Source organism: Poecilia reticulata, chromosome 11, assembly GCF_904066995.2.
Source record: "Poecilia reticulata chromosome 11, P_reticulata-male-v2, whole genome shotgun sequence".
NCBI classification, from domain to species: Eukaryota; Metazoa; Chordata; class Actinopteri; order Cyprinodontiformes; family Poeciliidae; genus Poecilia; species Poecilia reticulata.
This window is the reverse complement of record NC_088840.1, coordinates 198,605-223,477: the sequence shown is the minus strand read 5'-3', so window position 1 is coordinate 223,477 and position 24,873 is coordinate 198,605. Positions and strand designations below refer to the sequence as shown.

Genomic DNA, 24,873 nt, shown 5'->3' with positions numbered 1-24,873 from the left:
GAATGTGTTAATGAAATCTATCAGATGGAAAGACTAACATTTCTAATTCGTTATCAAATGAATAAGTTTATCATCTTGTGGTCCAAATGGATGTCATATGTCAACCAAACACAATATGCAGTAAATTGATGAGAATTTAAAAAGAAAGGCTTCATCCTTCAGGAAGTGTCTATTCTCAATATAATACACTTAGTTATATACATAAAAGTATGTCTCTCCAAAACAATACCCCCTTGTTCTCTTTTTTGTTTTACTTTGTTTGCTTTCTGCTGTTTTTTGTTTGTTTGGTATTGCTTTCATAAATGAAAATGTAAGGAGAAGAAATGTATCGGATCACAGACTGAAACTGCTTTTGTAATCTTCTCAATACCTCAAAAATAAAGAATTTTAAAAAAAAGGGTTTTGATGAGATGGTTTTTTTTGACTGTGTCAAAATTGATGTATTTTGTAAGACTGCAATGGAAACCCTTTTTTCACGTTACGAGTCACATAACCAACAACCAGATGTTGCCAGTGATGCATCCATGAGGACGACAGGAAGTACTTAGACCACATCAAACTCAAGGCCCGAGGGCCAAATCTGGCCCGCCATAGCTTTTTATATGGCCCTCTTAGACTAAGCATTATGTGTGATTAAATATTATCTCAGTCAAATCATCATGGATATCAGTTTTTATCTGTTTATTTTCAAATTATATCTATCAGTCAAAATCAACAAATTGCACTAACATTTGGGAGTTCATTCTTAAAAATTGCCAAAAACATTCTTACTTGTAAAGTTCTTACTTGGGACATGCCACTAGTGTAAAACACTTAGATTTTTATTGCAAAAAATCACAAAAAGAATCATGAAATCCTGGAGGAACTGAAAAGATGTTCAATGATATTATGTAATTTTGAGAATTCATTGATATTGTAACAGCTTGTTAAACAGTTTTATCAACACATTCTGGTACAACCGGCCCTTTAAGAGCACTCATGCCCAGGTGAAAAAAAAAGTATACTTTAGTAAACTTCAAACATACTTAAATTTGTGAAAGTACACTTTAAGTATACTAATTATTAAGTGTACTACCTATAAGTATATCTGAAGTATACTAAAAATAAATTTGTACCAATTTCGAAATTAGTACTTTAAACACACTTAAAAATAATTGTACCAAAATACACTTTTAATATATTAAATAAAAGTATACTTTAAGTGAACAAAATATGAATGAATATGTATGAATTTTTAAGTGCCTTAATTATCTTTTACTATTTATTAAAATTGCATACAATAAAAAAAGGATAATCATGATGTAATTTTTAAGAAAGTACCCAATCAATTTTCAGATGTGTGATGTAAAACCTTATAATCAATGGCATTAGCTCCAGTTCATACTCCAGACCAGATGGTGGAGGTATTGCACACTTTCATTTATTTAAAAAAAAAATGCCACAAAGAGAAGAAAAAACTTGAACGCAGGAAAGATCATAGACATAAGTATATAAGGATGGACCGCTCTCGCCTATAGGCGCTGACGAGATTTAGGGCGGCCATCTTGGAGCGGTCCACCACTCCACTCAGCGTCATGTGTTTAGCAGAAAAAATTACGTATCAGCGCATTTAATCGATCATAACACGCTTTTTTGTTACTGGAAACCATATTCAAACATCTATCAAAGCTACATTTATAAACAATTGTATTATTTAAGTATGTTTTTAATACATAGTTCAGCATATTTAAATATGCTTAGTGGCTATAACAATAGAACAGGAATGGAATATTCTGATATTGATGTATGATGAGCATATTACAAAGCACACAGCCGTTCATAATTTATTTAATAAATTATTTAGTAATATAAATGCATATTTATATAACTATACAAACACAAATAAATAATGATTAATATATATATATATATATATATATTAGGGTTAGGGTAAGGGTGTGTGTGTGTGTGTGCGTGTGTGCGTGTGTGCGTGTGTGTGTGTGTGTGTGTGTGTGTGTGTGTGTGTGTGTGTGTGTGTGTGTGTGTTTTTCAGCCGACGAGTTCCAGCTTCAGAGAGATTCAGCAGCTGAGATTGAGTCCAAAATCCGATGTGAGATTCATCCATGCTGCAGTGAATCTGTCTCTCTTTATAGATTCTCCCTCTTCTTCCTCACATCGTGTCTTTAGGAAACTTTCAAAACAAAAACGGAAGATTTGGGATGTATCTTACTAGTGAAAGAATTACATATAAATAATAGTCTTTACCACCTGTGTAAACTTTGCTGGTGAATGTTATAACACATAATATAAGTTTTATAATATGTTACATTGTTTCATTTCTAATATAGGCTCTTGTGTCAGATAATCTAAGTCAATGTTAGAGAATATATATTTTTTTAAGATTTACGGAATCTCAGTTAGCCTTCATAGCGGCTGAACCCGTATTACACCAAGCACCGTAGCTAATATTAGCTGGTATCTCGCCGGTGGACATAAATACAGTAAAGTAATATTCTAATCACATTATATACACAATAATATGTCCATCTTACTTGTGAAATGTTGTCGTTGGAGCCCTCACATCAACAGTCCATCGATCAGAACAACAATATCCGTCAGTGCTGAGACATCTTCTGCTGTTTTGATTGAGCAAAGTAGGAGGGTATATCCAAGATGGCCACCGTATTTCCTGCGCTGGAGCAGCCAATGCAGGGTCCATAGACATAATATAAGAGTAGATAAATATCTATTGATGTTACTAAATAATTTATTAAATAAATTATGAAAGGCTGTGTGCTTTGTAATAGGTGAGGATGGAGTAGAGGAAGGAACTCATCACACAGCCTTGTGGCACTCCAGTGTTTATGATGATGGTGGATGAGAAGTGGTTATCCAGCCGGACATGTTGGGGTCGACTGGTCAGGAAGTCGAGCAGCCAGTTGCACATGAGTGAACTGATGCCTAGGTCTGTGAGTTTGGTAATGAGTTGTGATGGAATGATAGTGTTAAATGCTGAACTAAAGTCTAAGAACAGCATTCTGGCGTAAGTGTGCTTGCTGTCCAGATGAGAAAGGACAGACTGCAGCGCTATGGAGACTGCGTCCTCTCTGCTCCTGTTCTGCCTGTATGCAAATTGGTGGGGGCCCAGGGTGGGGGGGAGACAGGATTTGAGGTGTGCTAGGACCAGCCGCTCCAAGCACTTGGTGATGATGGGGGTGAGGGCTACCGGGCGGTAGTCATTGAGTCTGGTTGGGTTGGAATTCTTGGGGATTGGGACGATGGAGGTAGACTTGAAGCAGGTCGGTACCACAGCGCGGGCAAGGGAGAGGTTGAAGATCTCCGTCAGCACTCCTGCCAGCTCCTCAGAGCACGCTCTAAGGACACGTCCAGGTGTGTCATCAGGACCCGCAGCCTTGTCGGATTTAATCCTGCTCAGAGCCGCTCCTACATCAGTGGAGAGGAGAATCAGTGGCTGTTGGTCTGAGGTGGTGGTTGCCTTGGTTGCAGTTGTGGTGTTCCCTCTCTCAAAACGAGCATAGAAGTTGTTAAGCTCGTTGAGGAAGGAGACATCAGAGGTGGCAGAGGAGGTGTTGGGATTCTTGTAGTCTGTGAGAATCTGAAGGCTTTGCCACATACGTCGGGGGTTGGAGTTGGAAAAGTGATCATCCACCTTCTTTTTGTAGTGGTGTTTGGCCTTCTTGATTCCCCTCTTCAGCTCAGCCCTGGCTGCACTGAAGGTCTGTGCATCCCCTGACCTGAAGGCGATGTTGCGGGCCTTCAGCAGGAGACAAACATCTCGGTTCATCCAGGGTTTCTGGTTAGGGTACATGGTTTATGGGTGGTGATGGAGTCTGTGGTAGTGGAGATGTGGTCCAGTACAGATGAGACGTACTGATCCAAGTCTGTGTGGTGGAAAGTATTCCAATCTGTATTCCTGAACCGATCCTGGAGCACAGCGTCTGAACCCCCTGGCCACACCTTTACTCTCCTCACAGTGGGTTTCACACGTTGGATGAGTGGTGAGTACCGAGGTGTGAGGAACAGGGAGAGATGATCTGATTGTCCGATGTGGGGGAGGGGTGTCGCCTTGTAAGCTCCAGTCAGATTGAAGTAGACATGGTCCAGGGTCTTGTCTCCTCTAGTGTGGCAGGAGACGTGTTGGTGAAATTTGACTGTCTTCAAGTGGTTGAAGTCACCCACAACAATAAAAGCAGCCTCGGGGTGTTTGGTGTTTGCTAATGGCCGCATAGAGTTCTTTCATGGCTAGCTTGGCATTAGCATCCGGGGGGATGTACACAGCAGTGAGGATGATTGAAGTGAATTCCCTTGGGAGGTAATAAGGTCTGCATTTGGCCATTAAAAACTCTGCATTCTGTGAGCAGTGACTTCCGGTAGTTGCAGAGTCTGTGCACCAAGCTTTGTTAATATAAATGCACAAGCCTCCACCTCTGGTCTTGCCGGAGTCATCTGCATTCCAGTCGGCTCGGTGTGTGTGGCGTCCAATTAGCTGGATAGCATTGTCTGGACAGCTGTTGTTTAGCCATGTTTCGGTGAAAACATGACATTTGATTCCATAATCTGTCTGTCACTCGTGATGAAAAGCCGTAACTCGTCCATTTTATTGGCCAGAGAATGGACATTGGAGAGGAAAATGCTGGGTAACGGGAGCCGGTGTGGTGTTAGCTTTAGCCTAGCTCGCACCCCTCCACGCCTACCCCGCCTTTGTTTACGGTCTCTTCGCCGTCTGCGCGCACTTCCGCTCAGGCGGGAGAAGTGGACAGCCTCCGGTGTTCTGGAGATTTCTGGGATGAGTCGAAGATCGGCGATAAAAGTGTTAATATTGTTGCTCCACAGATCCAGAAGCTCATGTCTGCTATAGCAGAGCAACACGGTGCAGTTCTGGAAAAAAAGTCCAGTAAGAAATGGATAGAAAACCACTAAATAGCAGGTCCTGGAGAGACGCTGAGCCTCGCGTTTTTCACGCGCCGCCATCTTGATTTAGAAGACTATTAAGTCGCAACAAACAGAGCCTTTATGCAGTTATAACATGAAGCTGAATGATTGTTATAGTAATAATCATAAAAGTCACAATAAAATTGATAAAATAATTATTTCTAAAACCAACTTAAGTTTGTTTATATCTTTACTGCACTGTTTATAATTAAACAAAGATAATTAGCATTTTGAAGCAAACTTACCACCAGCTAGCAACAAGTTAGCAGCCTTCGTCCCTTCGGTTCCTTCACATTTCATTTCCATCCTGTTCTTTTCCAGTTGTGTTGTCGTCTAACTCGGACTAGGACGTGACAAGCTTGAATTTACCAAAACTATTAACTATTATCAAGGCCCTCTCTAATTTTAAGGCAATATTCTGTGAGTAAAAATGTTGAATTTGAACAGCGTCTGTTATCTTCTCTGGTTCATAGCTTTTTCTTTTTATGGCGCTTTTCAACAAAGCTGAAAGTGTGCAATACCGCCACCATCTGGTCTGGAGTGTGAACTGGAGCTAATGCCGTTCACTAACAGATCTTATGTCATGTCTGAAAATAGACTGGATAAAGACAGCTTCCGTGCTTTAATTAAAAAACTGAAACAACAGATCATATTCAGAGAAATGTAAAGCTGAAGATACCTGCTACATTTGCCTACAAGTATTGTTTTTGTTGTAGAAATTCTGTCACTAAACTGTCAATGTTTGATATGTTGAGGCATGAATACATTACTTTGTTAAACAACATTACATCAAGTTCCACTATTAGGATTTTTTTATTATTCTTTGCCATTTTAACAAAAATAGTACAAGATTATTAAGGCTAAAAAGGCATACTTTATTAGCCACTGAGATGTAATTTAAAACACTGAAATTAATAATTTAAAGTAAGCGTTATGTGAATTTTATTTTTAAAAATTCTATTTTGAGCATATATCTTAAACTATACACAAAATATCTTATTTAAAATATATTTTAAATGTACACTTGAGTAAGTGTATATTTGCACTTGGGCAAATACATATTTTGTTCACTTAAAGTATACTTTAATATATTTCTTAAAAGTGTATTTTGGTACAATTATATTTAAGTAGGTCTATGTTTAAAGTTGTCAAAATTGGTACAAGCATACTTTTAGTGTACTTCACATATATTTATAGATAGCACAGTTAATTGGTATACTTAAAATATACTTACACAAATGTAAGTATATTTGAAATATACTAAAGTATTTTTTTCACTAGGGTGGTCCCTGAGTTTGACGCATTGTGGTGTATAAGAAAAAGGGAGCAGGCACTCCAAAGATAATGAGTACAGTGGTAGAATCTTGTGTTCAAGACTTGGGATCATTTTATTTAAGAATTATGTAGGTTAACCACTCAAGCTCCGAAGGACAGCCAACTAGCTTCTCTTATCCTCGGGCTGATGAGCCTAGTTGATTAACAGGTGTGTGAGTTCACTCAGCAGGTCCGACTTCCACAGCAGCTTCCTGGCTCCCTCTGGTGGAAACAGACCCAGGCCTCCTAACAGGAATTTGGAGCAAGAGACATTCAACCAAGCTCATTAAGAAAAACTGAAGAAATTAATGAAGGTTTTATTAAAATATGGAAATGCATTGTGTACTCTTTTTTTTTCTTGCAAAAATGTATAAAAATAAGCTTTGAAAAGTGTGAATAAAAATATTGCCAAATTAAGGTGAAATAGAAGGATTTGGTTGATACTAAGTGAAAAAATTAATAAAGTTTATTGAATAACAATAAACTTATAAACTTTACTTAAGGGAGCAAAGGCCTCAAGCAGAATCTTTAGAAGGAACTTGACTTATCCCTACTAAGTAGTGCCCAGATTCTTAATCACTGCATAATCAAAGGTCACATCAACAGGTTGGAGAAAGAACGACACTGAACATGAATTAAAGTGTCTCCTTACGCCGTTTCCCCCAACAATGGTCCTGCATGTTTCATGACATACCTATGTCCTTGCTTCAGCCAAACTAATTTCATTTGGTGGTAGATTAACAGGTGTTTGCTGAACTGCAATCAGCTGAAGCAACTGCATTAAAGCAGGGAAAAATGCAGAGCAGTTTGGTTTCAGGATCAGGGTTAGGAAACACTGTCCTAGGTGTGTAAAAACAAATAGTTATATTTTGTGTGCAAAGCTTCTCTGCAATGGTCACAATTTGTCTTAAGGTCTCTCATGATATTTCATTTAGTTAGAAATTTATTTTACTTGTTTTGCACAGGATGATTCTTGAAAATTTATTATGAAATTGTATTCATTTTGTATAAATAGCTGCATGTTAACAGTAGACACTAGTTTCATTAATAAATCAGTTGAGCTATAGTCCAAAGAAACTCTACTAAAATTAGAAGTTAAACTAACATATTACAATGGCATATTATTGTTACTAATAAAATAGTGTTCGTTAATACACAGTAAGTGATGCCTATAAACATAACTAACTTTTCAAAACAACACAAGAATACAGCGTCTTAGTGAAAAACTTTCTGAGATCAACAGTCAAATTATAGACACAAATGAGATCAGTATGATGGTCTTGAACAGTTAATAATCAATGCATTTCTCCGACAGCCTGTGGAAACCCTAGCAGAGAAGGATTCAGGAGTGCTGCTGAGTGCCCAGACTATCACTTCTGAGACTATCAGCACCACCACCACAACCCAGATCACTAAGGTCTGTGCATATCATTAACAGGCAAACAGGCGATAACATCAACAGAATTCACTAAAACATGTTCAGGGTGACTCAATGAGAACTTTATTTATTTTCTAGTTTCGCTCAAAGTATAAATAGATTTCACAAAAAAATTCTTACAAGATTCAAATAAGTCATTCGTCAAAAAAAAGAGGTTCATAATGCAGCCTGTATTCTTGACCAGGAAATGTTTCCTACATACAACACAAAAAGGTAATTGAGGGCGGTTATAAAAATGGATTTCTGTTACAACTAAAGAATCACAATTAAAACATTTAGAAAGCTGATTCAGATTTATTTACATTTCCTCCCCATGTCTGCCTGACTTTGAGACAAAGTGTCTTTTATTTCCATATAAAGCATGGGTTGGCTTATATACCAATATCTTTATACCAATTGTTATTATGTAAATATAAAATGGATAATACACATCAACAGAAACTTTAAACATCTGACTTTCTTCATGAGTGATCAGATTTGTTTTAGTCAAAAAATGGAAAAGCAAAACCATAATTTTTCATAACATTTAAAAGTGGGGGAAATGGTTTTATTAAACATAAAAAAGGACGATGAATTATTGAACCCATATCCACAGGTTGCAGTCTGATGCAATAGACTGATACAAGTTTGTTAATTTTTAAATCTTAGTTGGCATAACTCTATTTTCTTAAATTTACATCAGCAATAGGAACATAAAACATGATTAAGCGTTTTTTGCTGATAGCTGTTTTCATGCAAATCAACAAATTCTATAAAATACCTCACAAAAGTATTATGTTTGTGCTGGAAAAATTACATATCTGCATTATGACCAACGACTGAATTTTGATATCTTCAAAGAGACAATATAGAGACACAATAAAAATGAATCTCTGTAAAAGTATATGTGTTTCAGTCTTTGTAAATTATCTGTTGTTGTAGACGGTGAAAGGAGGAATTTCTGAGACTCGAATTGAGAAGAGAATTGTCATCACTGGAGACACAGCAATTGATCATGACAAGGTAAAAATCATGAAAGAACAGATTGTAGTTTGAAAATATAGAACAGAGTTGACTTGATATTTTCAGAAAGTGCAAAGAATGTTTATTAGCTCACAAATTACAACAGATTTCTAATTTGCAATCCAAGTATTAGCTAATTACTCTCATCCTTAAAGATGAATGCTTGTTTTGTTTGGCAAAGTTAAGGTACAGAAAGCCCCTAAAATACATATTTCAAAGACTAAATTTTAAATAAGTGAAATCTAGAGGTCTTGATATATGTAAAACAGGACGGGGAGCTAGATCAGTGAGACCATTGAATGGAAATCAGGCAGTGAAACAGAAGGATCCAAATCAGGAGCTTAAATACAAAGACAGGGGTAAAAAATGTCACAGAACCAAAGGAACTAAGAAGAAATGTCTTACAGCTGTGTGCGCTGTCCACACTCCAGCTCATTGATGGTGGCGGTAATACACCATTGCAGCTGGTCTGCCAAATGCCTTAAAACAAAACAAGAAAAACAAAAAAAAAGCTGGGACAGGGAGAAAGCAGCAAAACCAAAGATGGGAGACTAATTAACACAAAAGCCACTCAGACTCTAGAAAACAAAAAAGACCTGACAATAATCCTAGAGAAAATAAATTAAACTAGAATTTCAAACCGTTACAATTGGTTCCTCGCCCGACCCAGCAGGTCCATCCCCCTTACATCGTCCGCCCGAACAACTCTGTACACACCTCCCGATGAAGTTCCCTCCCCAACCTCCGTGCTCTGTGTGTGTCTACCGAGTCGGCGATTTTTCAGGAAGGGTTGTTTTTTTTTTTGTTCTGACATGTTCCTAGCCAAGATAAGTGTGGATTTGGCTCCCCTTTAGTTATTCTATCTGTGGTCAGATAAGCTATGGTGGGAAGATAAACTCCAGGAGATGGTCAGTGAGCCAAGGGCAGACACAGGAAGCCAGATTCAGAATAAACAAATTGTCTGTAGAATGGGCAAACTTAAAATTTCTATCCATCCCAAGGTCTCAACCGGTAGATTTCTTATTTCCAGTCATCCAAATTAGTGTGGTTGCAACTTCTCCAAGATTGATTCGTCTCACAGCCTGAGTGTCAGTCTGAGTGTTCGGTAGTTCGGCTCAGTTTGTCACGAGCTTCTCCATATGCCAGGTATCCACAAGATCCAAACAGCAGAAATCCAGTTATCATGAGTCCAAATAAATCCAGGGTGGATCCCGCTGGGTATGTCCCAGCAGGACAAGTGGGCTCTCCTGTGCCCAGTCTTCTCATTGAGAAAGTTTGATTAAATGCATTATTGAGAGACCAGTTAACCACAATCTTAATTTGTAGATTTGGAGGATGCGCAAAGAAAGGCTCCAAAAAAGCAGCACAAAAACAGAGCAAGAGAAGCTGGGGAAGAAAGGAAATCAATCAATCAAATTTTATTTGTATAGCACATTTCAGCAGCAAGGCATTTCAAAGTGCTTTACATCATTAAAATAAAAATAAAAACAGAATAAACAGTGAGAAAGAGAAATAGATTTTGAAAAAGATTAAAAAACATAAGAAGATAAAAACATTATTAAAAGTAAAGATAAAAACATTTAAAACATCCATCCACGTGAGGACTTGCCCTTATGGGGTCTCCTCGAACAGAGTTTTAGCGGAGCGACATCATACAAGGATTCTCAAACCTCAGAGTTTTAGCATCTTACAAAGATTCTCAAACCTAAGACATTAAAACCCTAATTTAGCCATAAGCAACTCTAAACAGGTGGGTTTTAAGTTGACATTTAAAGGCACCCAGTGTTTCAGCTGTCTTACAATTTTCTGGAAGTTTGTTCAAACTTTGTGGTGCGTAGAAGCTGAATGCTGCTTCTCCTCGTTTGGTTCTGGTTCTGGGGATGCAGAGCAGAACCAGAACCAGAAGATCTGAGGGGTCTAGATCAGTGTTTCTCAACCTTTTTCAGGCCAGCGCCCCCCCAGCCTTTATCCAGGTCCCTCACTGCCCCACCAAAGAATTTGTAGGCTACTTTGCACTGACCATTATTTTATTATTAATATTACTATCACTATTGCAGATGTTTTGATTTTTATGCTTGTTTCTGTATTTATCATCAAAAATAATTTCCCAGAGAACAAAAAAGCCATGTGAATAGAAATTATTTTCACAGGTGTTTAAATGCAATGAACATTCAAGTTAAAATCAGTAGACCTAACAGCAACCAATCAGAGTGGAAAAAATATTCTTGTTCTTTGCCATTTTCTAGTTGTTAAATATTACACAAAATGACCAGATAAAAGATGTAAAACATGCCAGTTTAAACTTTGATCTATTTGCAAAACGACTGAGCTCTGCAACATTAAAACATGGATAGAACTGTAACTACATTAATCATAACTCTTCTTCTCTTCAGTGTTTGTCAGTTTCTGGTGGTGCAGCTCTGTGCTGCCTTCAGGAGAATGGGACATCAGAGTATCATCCATAAAATTTCACCCACATGGCATTTATTGTTCAAACCAGAGCTTTCAGTGGAAAAACTAAAGTTCCAGGTCCTTTTAATGCCATACAAATATGAGACAGAAACATGGATTATATCTTTATATCAACCTGTCTATTGATTATAGATTAATAGTTTTACTGGACAGAAATTACAAAGAACAAATCTGGTTCTTAATCAAATCCTAATGAGTCAAATTGAAAGTGTCATGGAGTCATCAGCCTCATGACATTAACACTGGCATGAAAAATAATATTGAAAAAATAAATGTATCAAATCTAATTAAACATAAATAAGTGATCAGTTCTTTACTGTTATGGTCTGAAAGATATTTATTCTCAGTACTAGATGTGGTCTCAACAAACCCATGGCACTAAAACAATATTATTTTACTTTTTATCTGGAAATAGTGTCCGTTTATTCTTGCCATACAATCCTCTGTATTAAGTATTGCTCGAAAGGTCTTGCCATACCAGTTTATTCCTCTGTATTTACTTTAGTTTCTTGGTTTATTCTTGCATTTTGTTCTTCATTCATTTCCATTTAGTTTCATTTGATTAGTTTTATCCTCTCTTGGTTTATTGCTATATCCACTTTAGTTTCTTTCCTGTTGCTACATTTATTTTATCATTTATTGACCATCAGTAATCTTCACTCATCACCTGCTGCGCCTCCTAATCGTCATGTGTTTCACATCATGTGTTGATTTTTCACTGTTCAGCGTCGGATTCTCTGTTTTTATGCCATAATTCACATCTAGTTTGTCGCTCCGTTTTATGTCCCGCTTCTCCTGTTTCAGAGTTTTGCGCAATGTGCGCGTCTTTTTTTTTTTCTTAACGTCCTAAGGTGCAGAGCGTATCGATGGGGAAAAGGCAGACTGACAAAAACCTTTTAAAACAACGGAAACAATTTCTGCATTCTGGTTATTTTAATTTAACTCCAAATTTAAATTAACTCCATTTCAATCAATATTTGTGCAATGATGTTTTTTTATTTCTCACAAATAAAGGATCAATGACGACAATTTACTAATTTGGACATAAAAAAATGTGATTTTCAATTTTTTATGCCCACTGAAAAAATCTAAACACAAAATTACACTAACTATCCTTGAAAGTGATTTTTTGTAAAAATTTTTATATTACATTTAGATTTTTTTTGAAGGGGTTATCTTTATAATTGAACTTGAGACACTTTTCACTTTGTATTGCACTAGGCCTGAGTAGCTCAAAGACTGACTTGATGTCTGTGATGTGAGTTACTGCCATCCTAGTCAACCCTGGAATGATCAACAAAAAGTTCCAGCACTTCCAGGGTTTTCATCTTTTTATTTCCCTGCTGCTCATTTCTTGATCTCTGATAGTGACAATATTACATGTACCTTCAGTGTGTAATGCGTTTAGGACTCCCTCGCAGAGAGTATTTATGTCCCCTCCCCCACTTCTACTTTGTGTCCACTCAGTGTGGGTGGAGTTTGCCCAGGGGAACAGAAAAGGTTCCTGTCAAAAGTTGTATGAACACCTGCTTTCTGGCAGCTTCCTAGTGAAGTAAAGAGAATAGTGAAAGAGTGGGTTTGTGTGTGTGTGTGTGTGTGTGTGTGTGTGTGTGTGTGTGTGTGTGTGTGTGTGTGTGTGTGTGTGTGTGTGTGTGTGTGTGTGTGTGTGTGTGTGTGTGTGTGTGTGTGTGTGTGTGTGATATGTCTCATAGGTGCAAGAAACAAATAGAATTGGACATTTTTTGAACCTTTTTACCCTTCAACTTGACTGCCGGGTCAAATTGACCCCAACAGTATCGATGTAACAAGTAGACCCAGGGGGGGTTGCAAATGTGTAAAATGAACCATTTTCATTTTATACATAGAGTGCAACTATTAAGACAAATAGAAAAAGTTTCATGCAGAAAAAATACTTCTATTTTTAAAAGATTTTTAAAATTTGAAACGGGTCAATTTGACCTGTAACATGGGGGGTGGGTTAAAAGTGCTGTGTTGTTCTATCACCCTCGTTTCATACTGGACCACTTACAGCACCGTGTTAACGCTATAAAATGAACGCTCTCTATTGTGGTATCACCCATGGAGGGATTTCTTTATTCTTTATTTAAATGGGTTCATTTTTCAGAGGGATACTCAGTGAGGGTGTCGTGATTTTAGCTACCAGTAGCAGGAGAACGAAGCTGCGCCAGAAGCTAACAGAAGCTAACAAACACTAAATAGAAGAAGAGCTGCCATCTATATCGTTGCAGCCAAGCATGATTTAATGTTACACAATGCAGTTTTACCAAGTTGCTCAAAGTCTAAACTGGCATTGTTGTGCATTTAAGGTGTAAAGTTTACCTTTGACCAAACGCCCCCCAAAGGCATCCCAGCCAGCGCCCCCTGCCGTCCTCTGAACTCCCCATGGGGGGTGGTAGCCCCCCTCCCCCCCGTTGAGAACCGCTAGTCTAGATGGTTGAAACAGCAATAACAGATCTTTAATAATGTATTGTGGTGCTAAACCGTTCAGTGATTTATAAACTAACAACAGTATTTTAAAGTCTATTCTCTGAGCTACAGGGAGCCAGTGTAGGGACTTTAAAACTTGTGTTATGTGCTCTAACTTCCTGGTTTCAGTGAGAACTCGAGAAGCAGCATTCTGGATCAGCTGCAGCTGTTTGATTGATTTGTCAGTCAGACCTGTGAAGACGCTGTTGCAGTAATCAATGCGGCTAAAGATAAACGCATGGATGAGTTTCTCTAGATTGTGCTGAGACATAAGTCCTCTAATCCTGGAGATGTTCTTCAGGTGATAGAAGGCCAACTTTGTGACTGTCTTAATGTGGCTTTGAAGGTTCAGGTCAGAGTCCATCACTACTCCCAGGTTTCGGGCTGATTGCTGGTTTTTAGTTGTAATAACTGAAGCTGTGTGCTGACTGTAGATCACTCATCTTTAGGTCCAAAGATAATAACTTCAGTTTTGTTTCTGTTCAACTGGAGAAGGTTTTGACACATCCACACATTTACCTGTTCTAAGCATCTATTCAGTGATTGGATGGGTTCAGAGTCACCTGGTGACATCGTGATGTAGAGCTGTGTATCATCCGCATAGTTATGGTAGCTGATCTTATTTCCTGATATAACCTGAGCCAGTGGTAGCATAAAAATATTGAAAAGAAGGGGTCCTAGGATTGAACCTTGGGGTACAAGGTTGGGGTGCATGTGACCTTTGACCTCTCTGATGAGAAATTTCCTATTGAAACAAAGAAAGGAAAGGAGAAGAAAGCAGAGGAAAAAGTGTCCACCTTCACCAAGAGCAGAGAGTGTACCACATACTCATTCATTTTCTTCCATCAACTTAGAATCAGCTCAATCCAATAATAAATTACAAACTAAACAATAGACAATTTAGTAGCTTAGATAACATAGAGAATTAACAGCTACATAAACAAAACTCATGTCTTCTTAAACCTAACATGTTTGTAGTTGCCGGTGCAAAGGAAATTGCAGAATAATTTATGGTTTCAAAATTATGGACAATTGAATTTCACAATGATGTTCATAGCTATAAAAAATCTGCTATGGTAACTTTTTAGGTTTCTTCTTTAGCGCTTAATGTAGTAGGTTTTATTTGACTCAGACTAAGTACATGAGGGCGAGATTGGTTTTGGATAATGCATTGTTCATGGCTCTCTGTTCAGAAATAGTCCAGACCAAAAACTTTTGCACAGTTGCTCATCTGTTGGAGAATCTTTCTAGGAAACATTGCCCACATAAATTTTGACAATGGGACTTGCAGTTTTTGAGTTATAAGGTGAAACACTTTTTTTTCTACCGTAGTGCCACCTACCTGAATATGTGTATACAAGGGTGTAACTGGGATACCCTGCTGAATTACAAAGCAGGGCAGCAAACGTATTTATTTACTGTAAAATTATACAATAAGAGGTTTTAATTCATTTTTCATATCCTTTTCTGTCTTACCTGCCATTCTGCAGCTGTCCCTGATTCTGTACGCTGCTGAAAAGCTCATAACGTTCTAATGTCAGTTATGCTTGTTTAACCACTTTCACAACTATGTCTCTGCTCTTTTCAAAGTTTTCAGTGGGACTTTTTTGGGGCAGTTGGGGAGTACAGTTACCGTCATTATTACTCAATTGCACATCACCTATTAGCCATTACAGCTAGTGATGTGTACCTGAAGATGCCTTTACTATGCATGTCCACAAAACCCATCCTGTTCTAATGCAGGATGAGCAGGAATCTGTCACAAAAATGGTTGTAAACCCCATATTTCTTATCCAATTTCTATAAAATGTGGTTAAATTAAGACTGATAAAAGTGCTGATGTATGGATATGTAAAATATGTATTCTCTCTGGATATAAAACTATTCAATTCTTCAATTCTGTCAGGGAATTTTTCTTTTAAAATGGCCAATAATTTAATAGGTGCCTGCCCATAGCAATGCATAGGGAGAGCAGTGACTGACTTGCAGAGCAAGTCAGTCCCTGCCTCCTTGGCAGTCACATGGCCTCCTTGGCAGTCACATGGCCTCCTTGGCAGTCACATGGCCTCCTTGGCAGTCACATGGCCTCCTTGGCAGTCACATGGCCTCCTTGGCAGTCACATGGCTCCTTGGCATGGCAGGCACCTATTGTTCTACACCCAATAGAATGTCTCTATATTATAGATTATTTTCCTTCCGTCACCGTTAATGCACCCACACAAAAATGGTATCAAAACGTGCGGCTCGATCTCGAGAAGGGAGTTCATATTTTTTATTGGGGATCGGACTTACAATGACGACGTAAAAAGCAAAAAATGAGCAAAATTTCCAACTGCTGAAACGAAGAGTGTAACTGACACCAACTGCCGCTTTTGTAGAGTGAGAAACGGAGTGGAATTTAGACCCCAAAATAATTTTGAAATCGCTCTCATGCCTACAGAAATTACATGAAAGTCGGTCATGACTTTGACCGACTTTCCGCCATAGGCGGTGCAATAATATTAGCCTTTTTTATGTTTTTTGTTATTTTTTTTATTTCTCTGCTCAAGGCAGTTCATTAACAGTAGCACAAACATTAGCATTTCACTGCCCTTGACTAGTGCACTGCCTTTCTTAGTAATTAGACATGTTTAGTATACTGAATGGAGCAAGTAAAATTAAAACAACATGGTCGTGTTGCTCCACATGCTATGTCCAGCATTTAGGCGAACATTAGCATATTGGCTAATTTTAGTTTATGCATTAATTTTAACATAATGAATGGTACAAGTACAGCTTAGTCAACATGCTTCTGCCTCTCCACAGGTTATTGACTACATTGCAGCTTTCTTTAGCATTAATGCAAATTTTTAGCATCATAACGCTGGGTCTAAGCCGACGGGCCCACTATGGCATGCCCCGTAAAATTTCTGCAGGAATTTTCTAGTATTATTTATTTTTCTTCCGTCACCGTTAATGCGGCTCGTACCGCTGCACAGTGGCGCAACTACACATTATTCAGGTGGATGCGAAAACATAGATCGGCACCACCCCCTCTTCCCAGGGAAGGAATGTCAGGGTGAAGGAGCGACGCTCACTCGCTCCCCCCGAGGCGACGATACGTGAAGGGTAAAACTCGCTACATTTACCTCGTTATGTGCGCGAGGTGAAGGAGCGGAAGGCGCGCTGAAGTGTATGGGAAAACATCATCGGCGCGCCGCCCCCTCCAGACGCCCCCTCTGGTGCTGCGCCCCTATGCGTTGCATACCCTGCATACCCACTTTTTGTGCCACTGCTGCTGCGTGAACCCCCACAAATGTGGTATCAAAAATTGCGGCTTCATCATGGGAGGGGAGCTATTACTTCTGGTGGGATTCGGAGTTACCATGGCAGCACAAATTGGGACCCCCAAAAACCCCATTCATTTCAATGGAGCGAGATCCTAAAAATACCCTATTTTTGAGCAATCACTGTGTCATCATAAATTCACGTAGAAATGCCATTAAAACTTCAGTTTGTAGATACGCCCGTCATCTTATCTAAAGTGAAGTTGGTACATCGATATGAATTACGGATTGTCCACAACTTGTCTCCAAGCGACCTAAAGTTTTTGATTTTTCGTAAAGTTAGAGTGTGAGTGCCGCTCCGCTAGAGTGTGGGAAAGAGTGAATTTATGACCCCAAAATAATTTCTAACTCGCCCTCACGCCCACAAATATCGCCTGATTTGCCTAACAGTTGGTCAGGATGTAGATACTGTACGCATGCCTGCGCTAGTAAAATGTTTTCAAAATTTCCCTAGGGCTTATGGTTTTCTCTCCAGGTGCTTTCGACCGATGTGGCGCGACAGAATCAACTCACACTCAGACCTATGTTTTTCCATATATTTCTGAAAAATGTCAGACCTGAGCGCACATCATCTATCTCTCATCGCTGTTAATACTGTGAGCAAGGTAGAGATATGAAACGCGGGAATATCGGAGAAGACAAATAGTTCTCTCATACGCTTCAAACGGTTTTCCAATACATGGCACGGTTCCTGAACGGGAAGTTGTTTGAAGGGCTTTTTTGGTTTGAAAACAGGCTGGTTTGAATAGAATTTTCCCACACTTTGGCTGTCACAACTGCAGGGGATTAATTAATTACCATAGCAACAGAATACAGAGCAGGGCACAGCAGCTGCTCAGGACTGCAAACATGCCATAACTGTAGTTCTATCTATGAGCAACACTCAGTTAAAAGAGAGGCCACAGCAACATGTCAGAACTACAAAATGGCGGAACTGTCAGCTAAACAGAAATTACTCTCACCCTGTAGGCCAGAGACAGCTGAAGTTGGCAGGGGATTAATTACACAGAGCAGGGCAGGGCACGCCATGTCTGTAGTTCTAACTGTGGCCAACTCTCACTTAAAACAGGGCTGAGGATCATGTTAGAACTACAACATAGCAGAACTGTATGTTACTATAGAGGAGGACTTAACTGGTATTTACAACTACTTGTGTTTTGAGCATTATACAACTGATTTAACACTATAACTATTACACATGGGATTAGTTTGGCAAGTTAAAATTAAGCTCAGAAAATTTCAAAATAAAAGCCTGGAAGATTATTACATCATAGAATTACTCTTATGTGTGAAGCTTATAGTCGTCAGTCTCGGACTGAATTTCATTGAGCACTGGGTTCAGCTATTATACTGTTGCAGTGAACTACATCAGCCATGGAAGTATGGTGATGAATCAGGCAAGAGCTTCAGTCATTTCACTTTGGTGATCAACAGTGTCAAACCCATTACTATGTATAATACTGATTTGGAATGGGCAAGTCCAGCTGTGTGAGTTTTTGCACCACCATAGGCATTATGGTGTAACTATCAGGAGCATGTCCGTGCAAGACTGCCATGCTTGATTAACATAGTTCACCAACAAAGTGCACTGACTGGGGCGTTTGACCAGTCCATACTATTGCTGACCTGTTTTACTGCTACATTACAAGGGCTGAACCTGATTCACAACGAAATTCCTCCCGAGACTAACGACTATAAGCTTCGCACATGTGGTTCTCACTCACGGTCCAAAATAAAGAAAAAAATGAAGACAGTGGGTAATTTTTTTAGAAAGCGTTTCATCCTTCATACTAAGGATTTTAATTCACACTGAAAAATTCTGATAAATAATACATTTATGTAAGCAAAATAAGAATAATCACAGGAAATATGTATTCTTCCCACAATGCATTGTGAGACCTGCCTGTTTGTGTGACTACTCACTGCCTCACTCTGGGCTCCGTCGCTATGGTAATTAATTATCTGCACCTGGGCTGGCTCTCTCTTTCAGACAGGATGCTGGAGACAGAGTTTCTATACTTGTGAGACACCCAGCGTCAGTATGAAGAACTCTGACAAAATACCATAAGCCCTATCAAAATTTTGAAAACATTTTATGGGAGCAGGCATGTGTATCCATGTCATGACCGACTTTGAGACCATTTTCCTTAAGAAAATGAAAAGGTATGTTATTTTGTGAGGAAATCTATATTTTACTGTTCCAGTAATGCCAGAATTAATAATAAATAATAAATACATTGTGGTATTCTGATTTAGTAATGTAATTAGATTAGTTCTTTTACCACCCCCACGCCACTAGAGGCAGTTGCAAGCCCGAAAAGACGTGACTAAGGAGCAGATTTAGAAGTACACCGAAAGCTACAGAATTTGCTAAAAACAAAGGAAAATGTGAGCTGCGTTGAAGTAAATAAAAGAAAGAAGTTAAAATACATGCTGAGAGTGAAACTCCTTCCTAAAGGTGAAAATATATCATAGATGTCAAAAGAAAATAAAAACAGAAGTATGGGAAATAGCGCCCCCTTCACTTCCGGATTGCAATGGTCCCATTTCCAAATAAGGTTTGAGACTGACAGTGGTCCATCCCCGCCCCTTTCTGTTTGCTGCAGCAAGGTCCTTCTCCAAAAATGCGGACTTCACGGAAGGGTGGGAGTAGTACCTAAAATAAACGGCAGATTTGGACAATGTGAGACACACTGTGCACTCAAACCCTTCAACATGAACCGTGTTGAAGGACAAAAGGGAGGAACGAGGGTGGGAGTGCGAGTATTGGGACAGGGCCAGTCTGTGTTTTCCCGCTCCATACCGTAAAAGAATGGAAAAAAAGAAAACATGCACTTTGCGCAAAGCTCACCATGGGTAATCACCAGGGTGAGATGTACCAGAATTTTATTTTTAATTTTTAAAATAATTCTAACCCATTCCATGAAAACTGTTTAAGGTACATTGAACTGAAAACGTACAGACCATGTCACCATGTACACCAAGTGAGAGCTATGGTCTTTTTCATATCTACAGCATGGTTTCATTTTAACTTAGACACCATAATTGTAATTTTAACATGTATTTTATATGCTGTGTTTTACTAATCCAGCTTTTTCTGTCTCATGGTAACTCTTAGGCTTTGGCTCAGGCTATCAAAGAGGCAAAGGAGCAGCACCCAGATATGTCTGTTACCAAAGTTGTTGTACACCAAGAAACAGAGATAACTCCAGATTAAGAAGGTATGTAAAGTATAAATACATAATGCAATTATATCCAAATCGAAATCTGTTTTATTTATAAAGCATATTTGTATGTATTTAACCTTTATTTAACTAGACATGTCTCATTGAGATTAAAAGTAATTTGTTTAAACAAGTGATGTACAGTAATAAAACACATCAAACCAAGAAATGACTAAAAACTAATATGAAAGAAAACAAAGGCTGAATGAAATAAATTGCAACATAAAACCAGAAACAATTGCCTTAAAACCTTCTGAAAACTAGTGTGAGTCTTAAAAATGGCAAAAGAAAAGCAGCTTGTTTTGGAGCCGTGAACTGAAAAAACTGATGGGCACTGACATTCTGAAAGAGTTTGAGTGGAGTTCCAGAGTGGACTCAGGCCTTAAGAATTAAAGTTAAAGTCCAGTCCTTTAGTTTTGTCATCTTTAAGACACATGCTCATTGCACTCTTTTGAGTAGAACCAGATTTTTAACTTATGACTTGGCCAAAAACTTCAATTCCTCAATATAATTTGCCCTGTGTTTCAAAGGCCTACATACCCTATATTGCCAAAAGTATTCGCTCACCTGCCTTATCTCACATGAGTTTAACGGACATCCCATTTCAAATTGGGATGTCAGTTAAACTGACATCCCATTAGAAATGTCAGTTTCTAATTGGTGACGGTGGTCATATTGGTGACCACCGTCACCAATATGACGGGGGTTCACCCTTTGCAGCTAGAACTCTTCTGGGAAGGCTATCCACAAGGTATAGGAGTATTTATGGGGATTTTTGTCCATTCTAGAAGTGCATTTGTGAGGTCACATAGTGATGTTGGAAGAGAAGGCCTGGCTCTCAGTCTCCGCTCTAATTCATCCCAAAGGTTTATCACATGGTGATAAACCATGTGAGGTCCGGACTCTGTGCAGGCCAGTCAAGTTCATCCACACCAGACTCTGCCATCCATATCTTTAGTATTCAGAGTTCCTATCACTGGAACTAAGGGGCCAAGTCCAGCTCCTGAAAAGCAACCCCACACCAGACCCCCCCCAGTGGCGCAAAAAGTGGGTATGCAGGGTATGCAACGCATAGGGGCGCAGCACCAGAGGGGGCGCCAAAACCCCGTCTGGAGGGGGCGGCGCGCCGATGATGTTTTCCTGTACACTTCTGCGCGCCTTACGCTCCTTCACCTCGCGCACATAACGAGGTAAATGTAGCGAGTTTTACGCTGAGTGAGCGTCGTTCCTTCACCCTGACGTTCCTTCCCTCGGTCGGGGGGGGGGGGGGCGCGCCGATCTATGTTTTTGCATCCACCTGAATAATGTGTAGTTGCGCCACTGACCCCCCCTCCACCAGACTTCACACTTGGCACAATGCAGTCAGTCAAGTATCGTTCTCCTAGCAACCGCCAAACCCAGACTTATCTATCAGGTTTCCAGATGGAGAAGCGTGATTCGTCACTCATCGAATGCGCTTCCACTGCTCTAGAGTCCAGTGATGGCGTGGTTTACACCATCTCATCTCACACTTTGCATTATACTTGGTGATGTATGGCTTGGATGCAGCTGGTCACCATGGAAACCCATTCCATGAAGCTCTCTAATCACTATTTTTGAACTAATCTGAAGGCCACATGAAGTTTGGAGGTCTGTAGTGATTGACTCTGCAGAAAGTTGTGACCTGTTTGCATTACGCGCTGCAGCGCCACTGACCCCGCTCCATCTGTTTACGTGGCCTATCACTTTTGCATGGTGTTTGCAAAGACTTCCATGCAAACACTATGCAGAAAGACCCCGGGCCGGGAATCGAACCCAGCTCTGTTGGTAGCAAGGCAACAGTGCTACCAACTGCACCACTGTGCAGCCTGTGGTTGTGCTTCAGTTTTGAATGTAAGATCTGTTCAGCTCCACTAATATTTATCTCTCTCTTTTTTTCACACCCAGAATTCTTCTAACTTCACCACAGCTGACTCAGATGCCCTCCCCTCTTTTCCTTATGTCTCCATCACAACATTTTACCTCAGCAACCATAGTCATCACATCCAGCTGCCCTGCTTTCGGCATGATAAACCAGACCTTGTCAGAGGGAAGAGGCCTCAGCGGGAAAATACATTTTCCTCCAAGAGTTTGAGTATTGGTTGAAGGAGACAGCCACTAAAAAGTTCCCAAGTTTGCAGAATTCCCAACAACACCCTTTCTATTCCATTTTCTGCCTTCAGCGCATATCCTAAAGTTTTGAATACAAATTTAATTTAAAAAATTAACTTTTTCATAGCTATAAATATTTGTGAATTTGTTCCTCTCCCCTTTTTTGGAGATTTTAAGAAAAGAAAAAAAACTTTTAAGGGCATTTGGTCTTTTAATCTTGAGAATCCTACTTTATTTTTCTACAGCTTTTCTTACCATCGGAATTGGTTACAAAAATCTTAAAAGTTAAAAGTTTTTTAACAAAGTTCTGAAACTGCACTGAACAAAGATTGTGAGATTCTACAAGTTGGAACTGGAGCATTCCTCTCAAAGTTTTCAAATTGGTTGATACTTTCTGTACAGTAAATACTTTATTTTCCCTCTCAATGTGAAAAGATATTTTTTCATTTTATGTACAAAAAGATTGATTTATCAAAGCAGGGCATTGAATTTGCTGGTGGAATTACTTATTTCCCCCATTTGAAATTTGGTTTCAACATCTTTTGACTGTTTCAGTTGTTGTAGTGCTTGTGACACGCAAAGGGTGTGGGGATCATTAAGATCATATTGTATTGAAACTACCTTCTTTTATTTAATACCATTATTGTATTTTTAGTGTGTTTTATAGTTCAGATTTAGATTCCAAACAGTGTTTGATTCTATAGATCATTCCTAGCTGTCAAATACACTTATTTCCCTTTTTATTGAGCAGTGTATAATTTCAGTATTTCTGAATTTCATTCACATTTGCACTTCTAAATGGACAGTGTACACTTTTTTTTGTAGTAATGGCTCTATCAAAATAAAGCGAAAAGTTCAGAAACTGACATACATCATTATTAGTGCTCAAAACTGAATTGCTGATCGACTTGTCTCCAATGTCTTTGACCATTGTTTATCCTTTTCAACAGGTTTTTTTTCAGCAGTTTGTTTACTATCTATTATAAGCACACAGTTTTCTCAAAATGTTTCCACAAAGTTTTGTTGGCAGAGGTGTGTAAAGATCAATAATGTCCACAGAAAAAGGAAATGGGTGATTACAGTAAAATGAGTTAGAACAAACCCTAACAAGTAGTTTGAAAAGTAACAAACCAGCAAAACTTTGAAATCCAGGTCAGTTTTTATCACAACCATTTTTACAGGAGCTAAGACTAAAAGCATACCTGCATTTTTCTGAGTGTTACATTAATTGTACAGCAACACATAAAACTGTTAGTTTAATTTGGGGTACCAGAATGAGCCTCTTAATTTTGCACTGCCCGGTCAGATTAGACATATGTTGTTATTGGTATGACTTGTGATTTTGTCCACATGATGCTTTATTTCTTTACTCCATTTAGTATTGCATGTTACAGTTACTTCACTTAGCTGTACACTTCTTTGTCTTATGGACATTTTAATATTTTCTTTACTGTGAACCCACACTTCAACATCAGATGAAAACTTGTAAAGAGCACCACGCATAAAATAAAGAACTTTGTAGGTACAATCAATGGTCTTGGTTTTCAATTGTTATCATGAAATATCTCTCTGCTTCTGTCACAAATAAGTGAAAAAGAAGGTTTTTTGTTTGTTTTTTTGTCACAGTAGTATTTGATTGATACTTTTTTATAGAACCTGAAGATTACTAGAATAGAATAGAATAGAATAGAATAGAATAGAATAGAATAGAATAGAATAGAATAGAATAAGCAAAAGACATTAAGTATTCTCCCATTGGCATTTTAAAGGTGATTAAATCCACAACACCAGAATTGTACAATGTCATCACCACACTTCTGCTTGATTCTCTCCAAAAATTTTATCTCTGTAAAAAGTTTATCCAAATTAAAGGAAAATTTGATTTCAACCAGATTAATATCCAAATTACAGATCAGTACACTGATCTCTGAGCTGCACACAGACAGAATCTCCAAAGAACTTTGAATACAGTCTCTATTATAACATTTCCAAACACATGGCTCTGACTTATAGCACAGTCAACAAAGCTTCATTGTTAGATTTTATTTTTAATTAAAAGGCAGTTTTTAATTAGATATTTCATTTTGGGTTCAAATAATTAAGGGAGATCCAGTTTGTGCACATTAGTTCAGCAATCTTAGAATTGGTAAACTAAACCTATTTGCTAATCAAACCAAATGAGATTACTTTCAGTTGGGCCTACAGGCCTCCTTCCACCCACACTCTTTCTCTCTCATTTATCAAGTATAAAAACCCACGCCTTCTAAACTTCTTAGGTGATCCAGAGGTCCCCTAAGAACCTCTGGGAGAGAGACTATATATACCACCTTCTGTCAAATTTTAATCGGATGATTGATTGATGGCCGTGACTAATTGATATTAAGTGATATTAAACCCCTCCCCCCACCGGATATATAACCCCCCCTTCTCCACCTCGTGAACGGATTCCCCCCCCCTTCCCTCTCTCCCCGAACAAAGACTTTATTTAGGGGGACCTCTTTGAATTGGTCAATAGAAACAGGATAATTTACTTGTAAGTTAGCAGTGA

The 24,873-nt window shown here is 38.7% G+C and overlaps 1 protein-coding gene across 13 annotated transcripts in view; it reads left to right on the top strand.

Moving 5' to 3' along the window:
* epb41a (erythrocyte membrane protein band 4.1a) overlaps window positions 1-23,853 on the top strand; it is a 98,555-nt gene extending 74,702 nt beyond the window's left edge. For 10 of the 13 annotated variants that reach the window (XM_081612347.1, XM_008421553.3, XM_008421558.3 and 7 more), the window contains 4 exons: window positions 7,562-7,663; window positions 8,606-8,686; window positions 20,090-20,192; window positions 22,122-23,853. In XM_081612347.1, coding sequence (XP_081468473.1) covers window positions 7,562-7,663; window positions 8,606-8,686; window positions 20,090-20,188 — 282 coding nt within the window. In that variant the 3' untranslated portion in view covers window positions 20,189-20,192; window positions 22,122-23,853. The remainder of the gene's footprint in view (window positions 1-7,561; window positions 7,664-8,605; window positions 8,687-20,089; window positions 20,193-22,121) is intronic. The other 3 variants (XM_008421557.3, XM_008421564.3, XM_008421562.3) reach the window with 2 other exon arrangements.
* The last annotated feature ends 1,020 nt before the right edge of the window (window positions 23,854-24,873 follow it).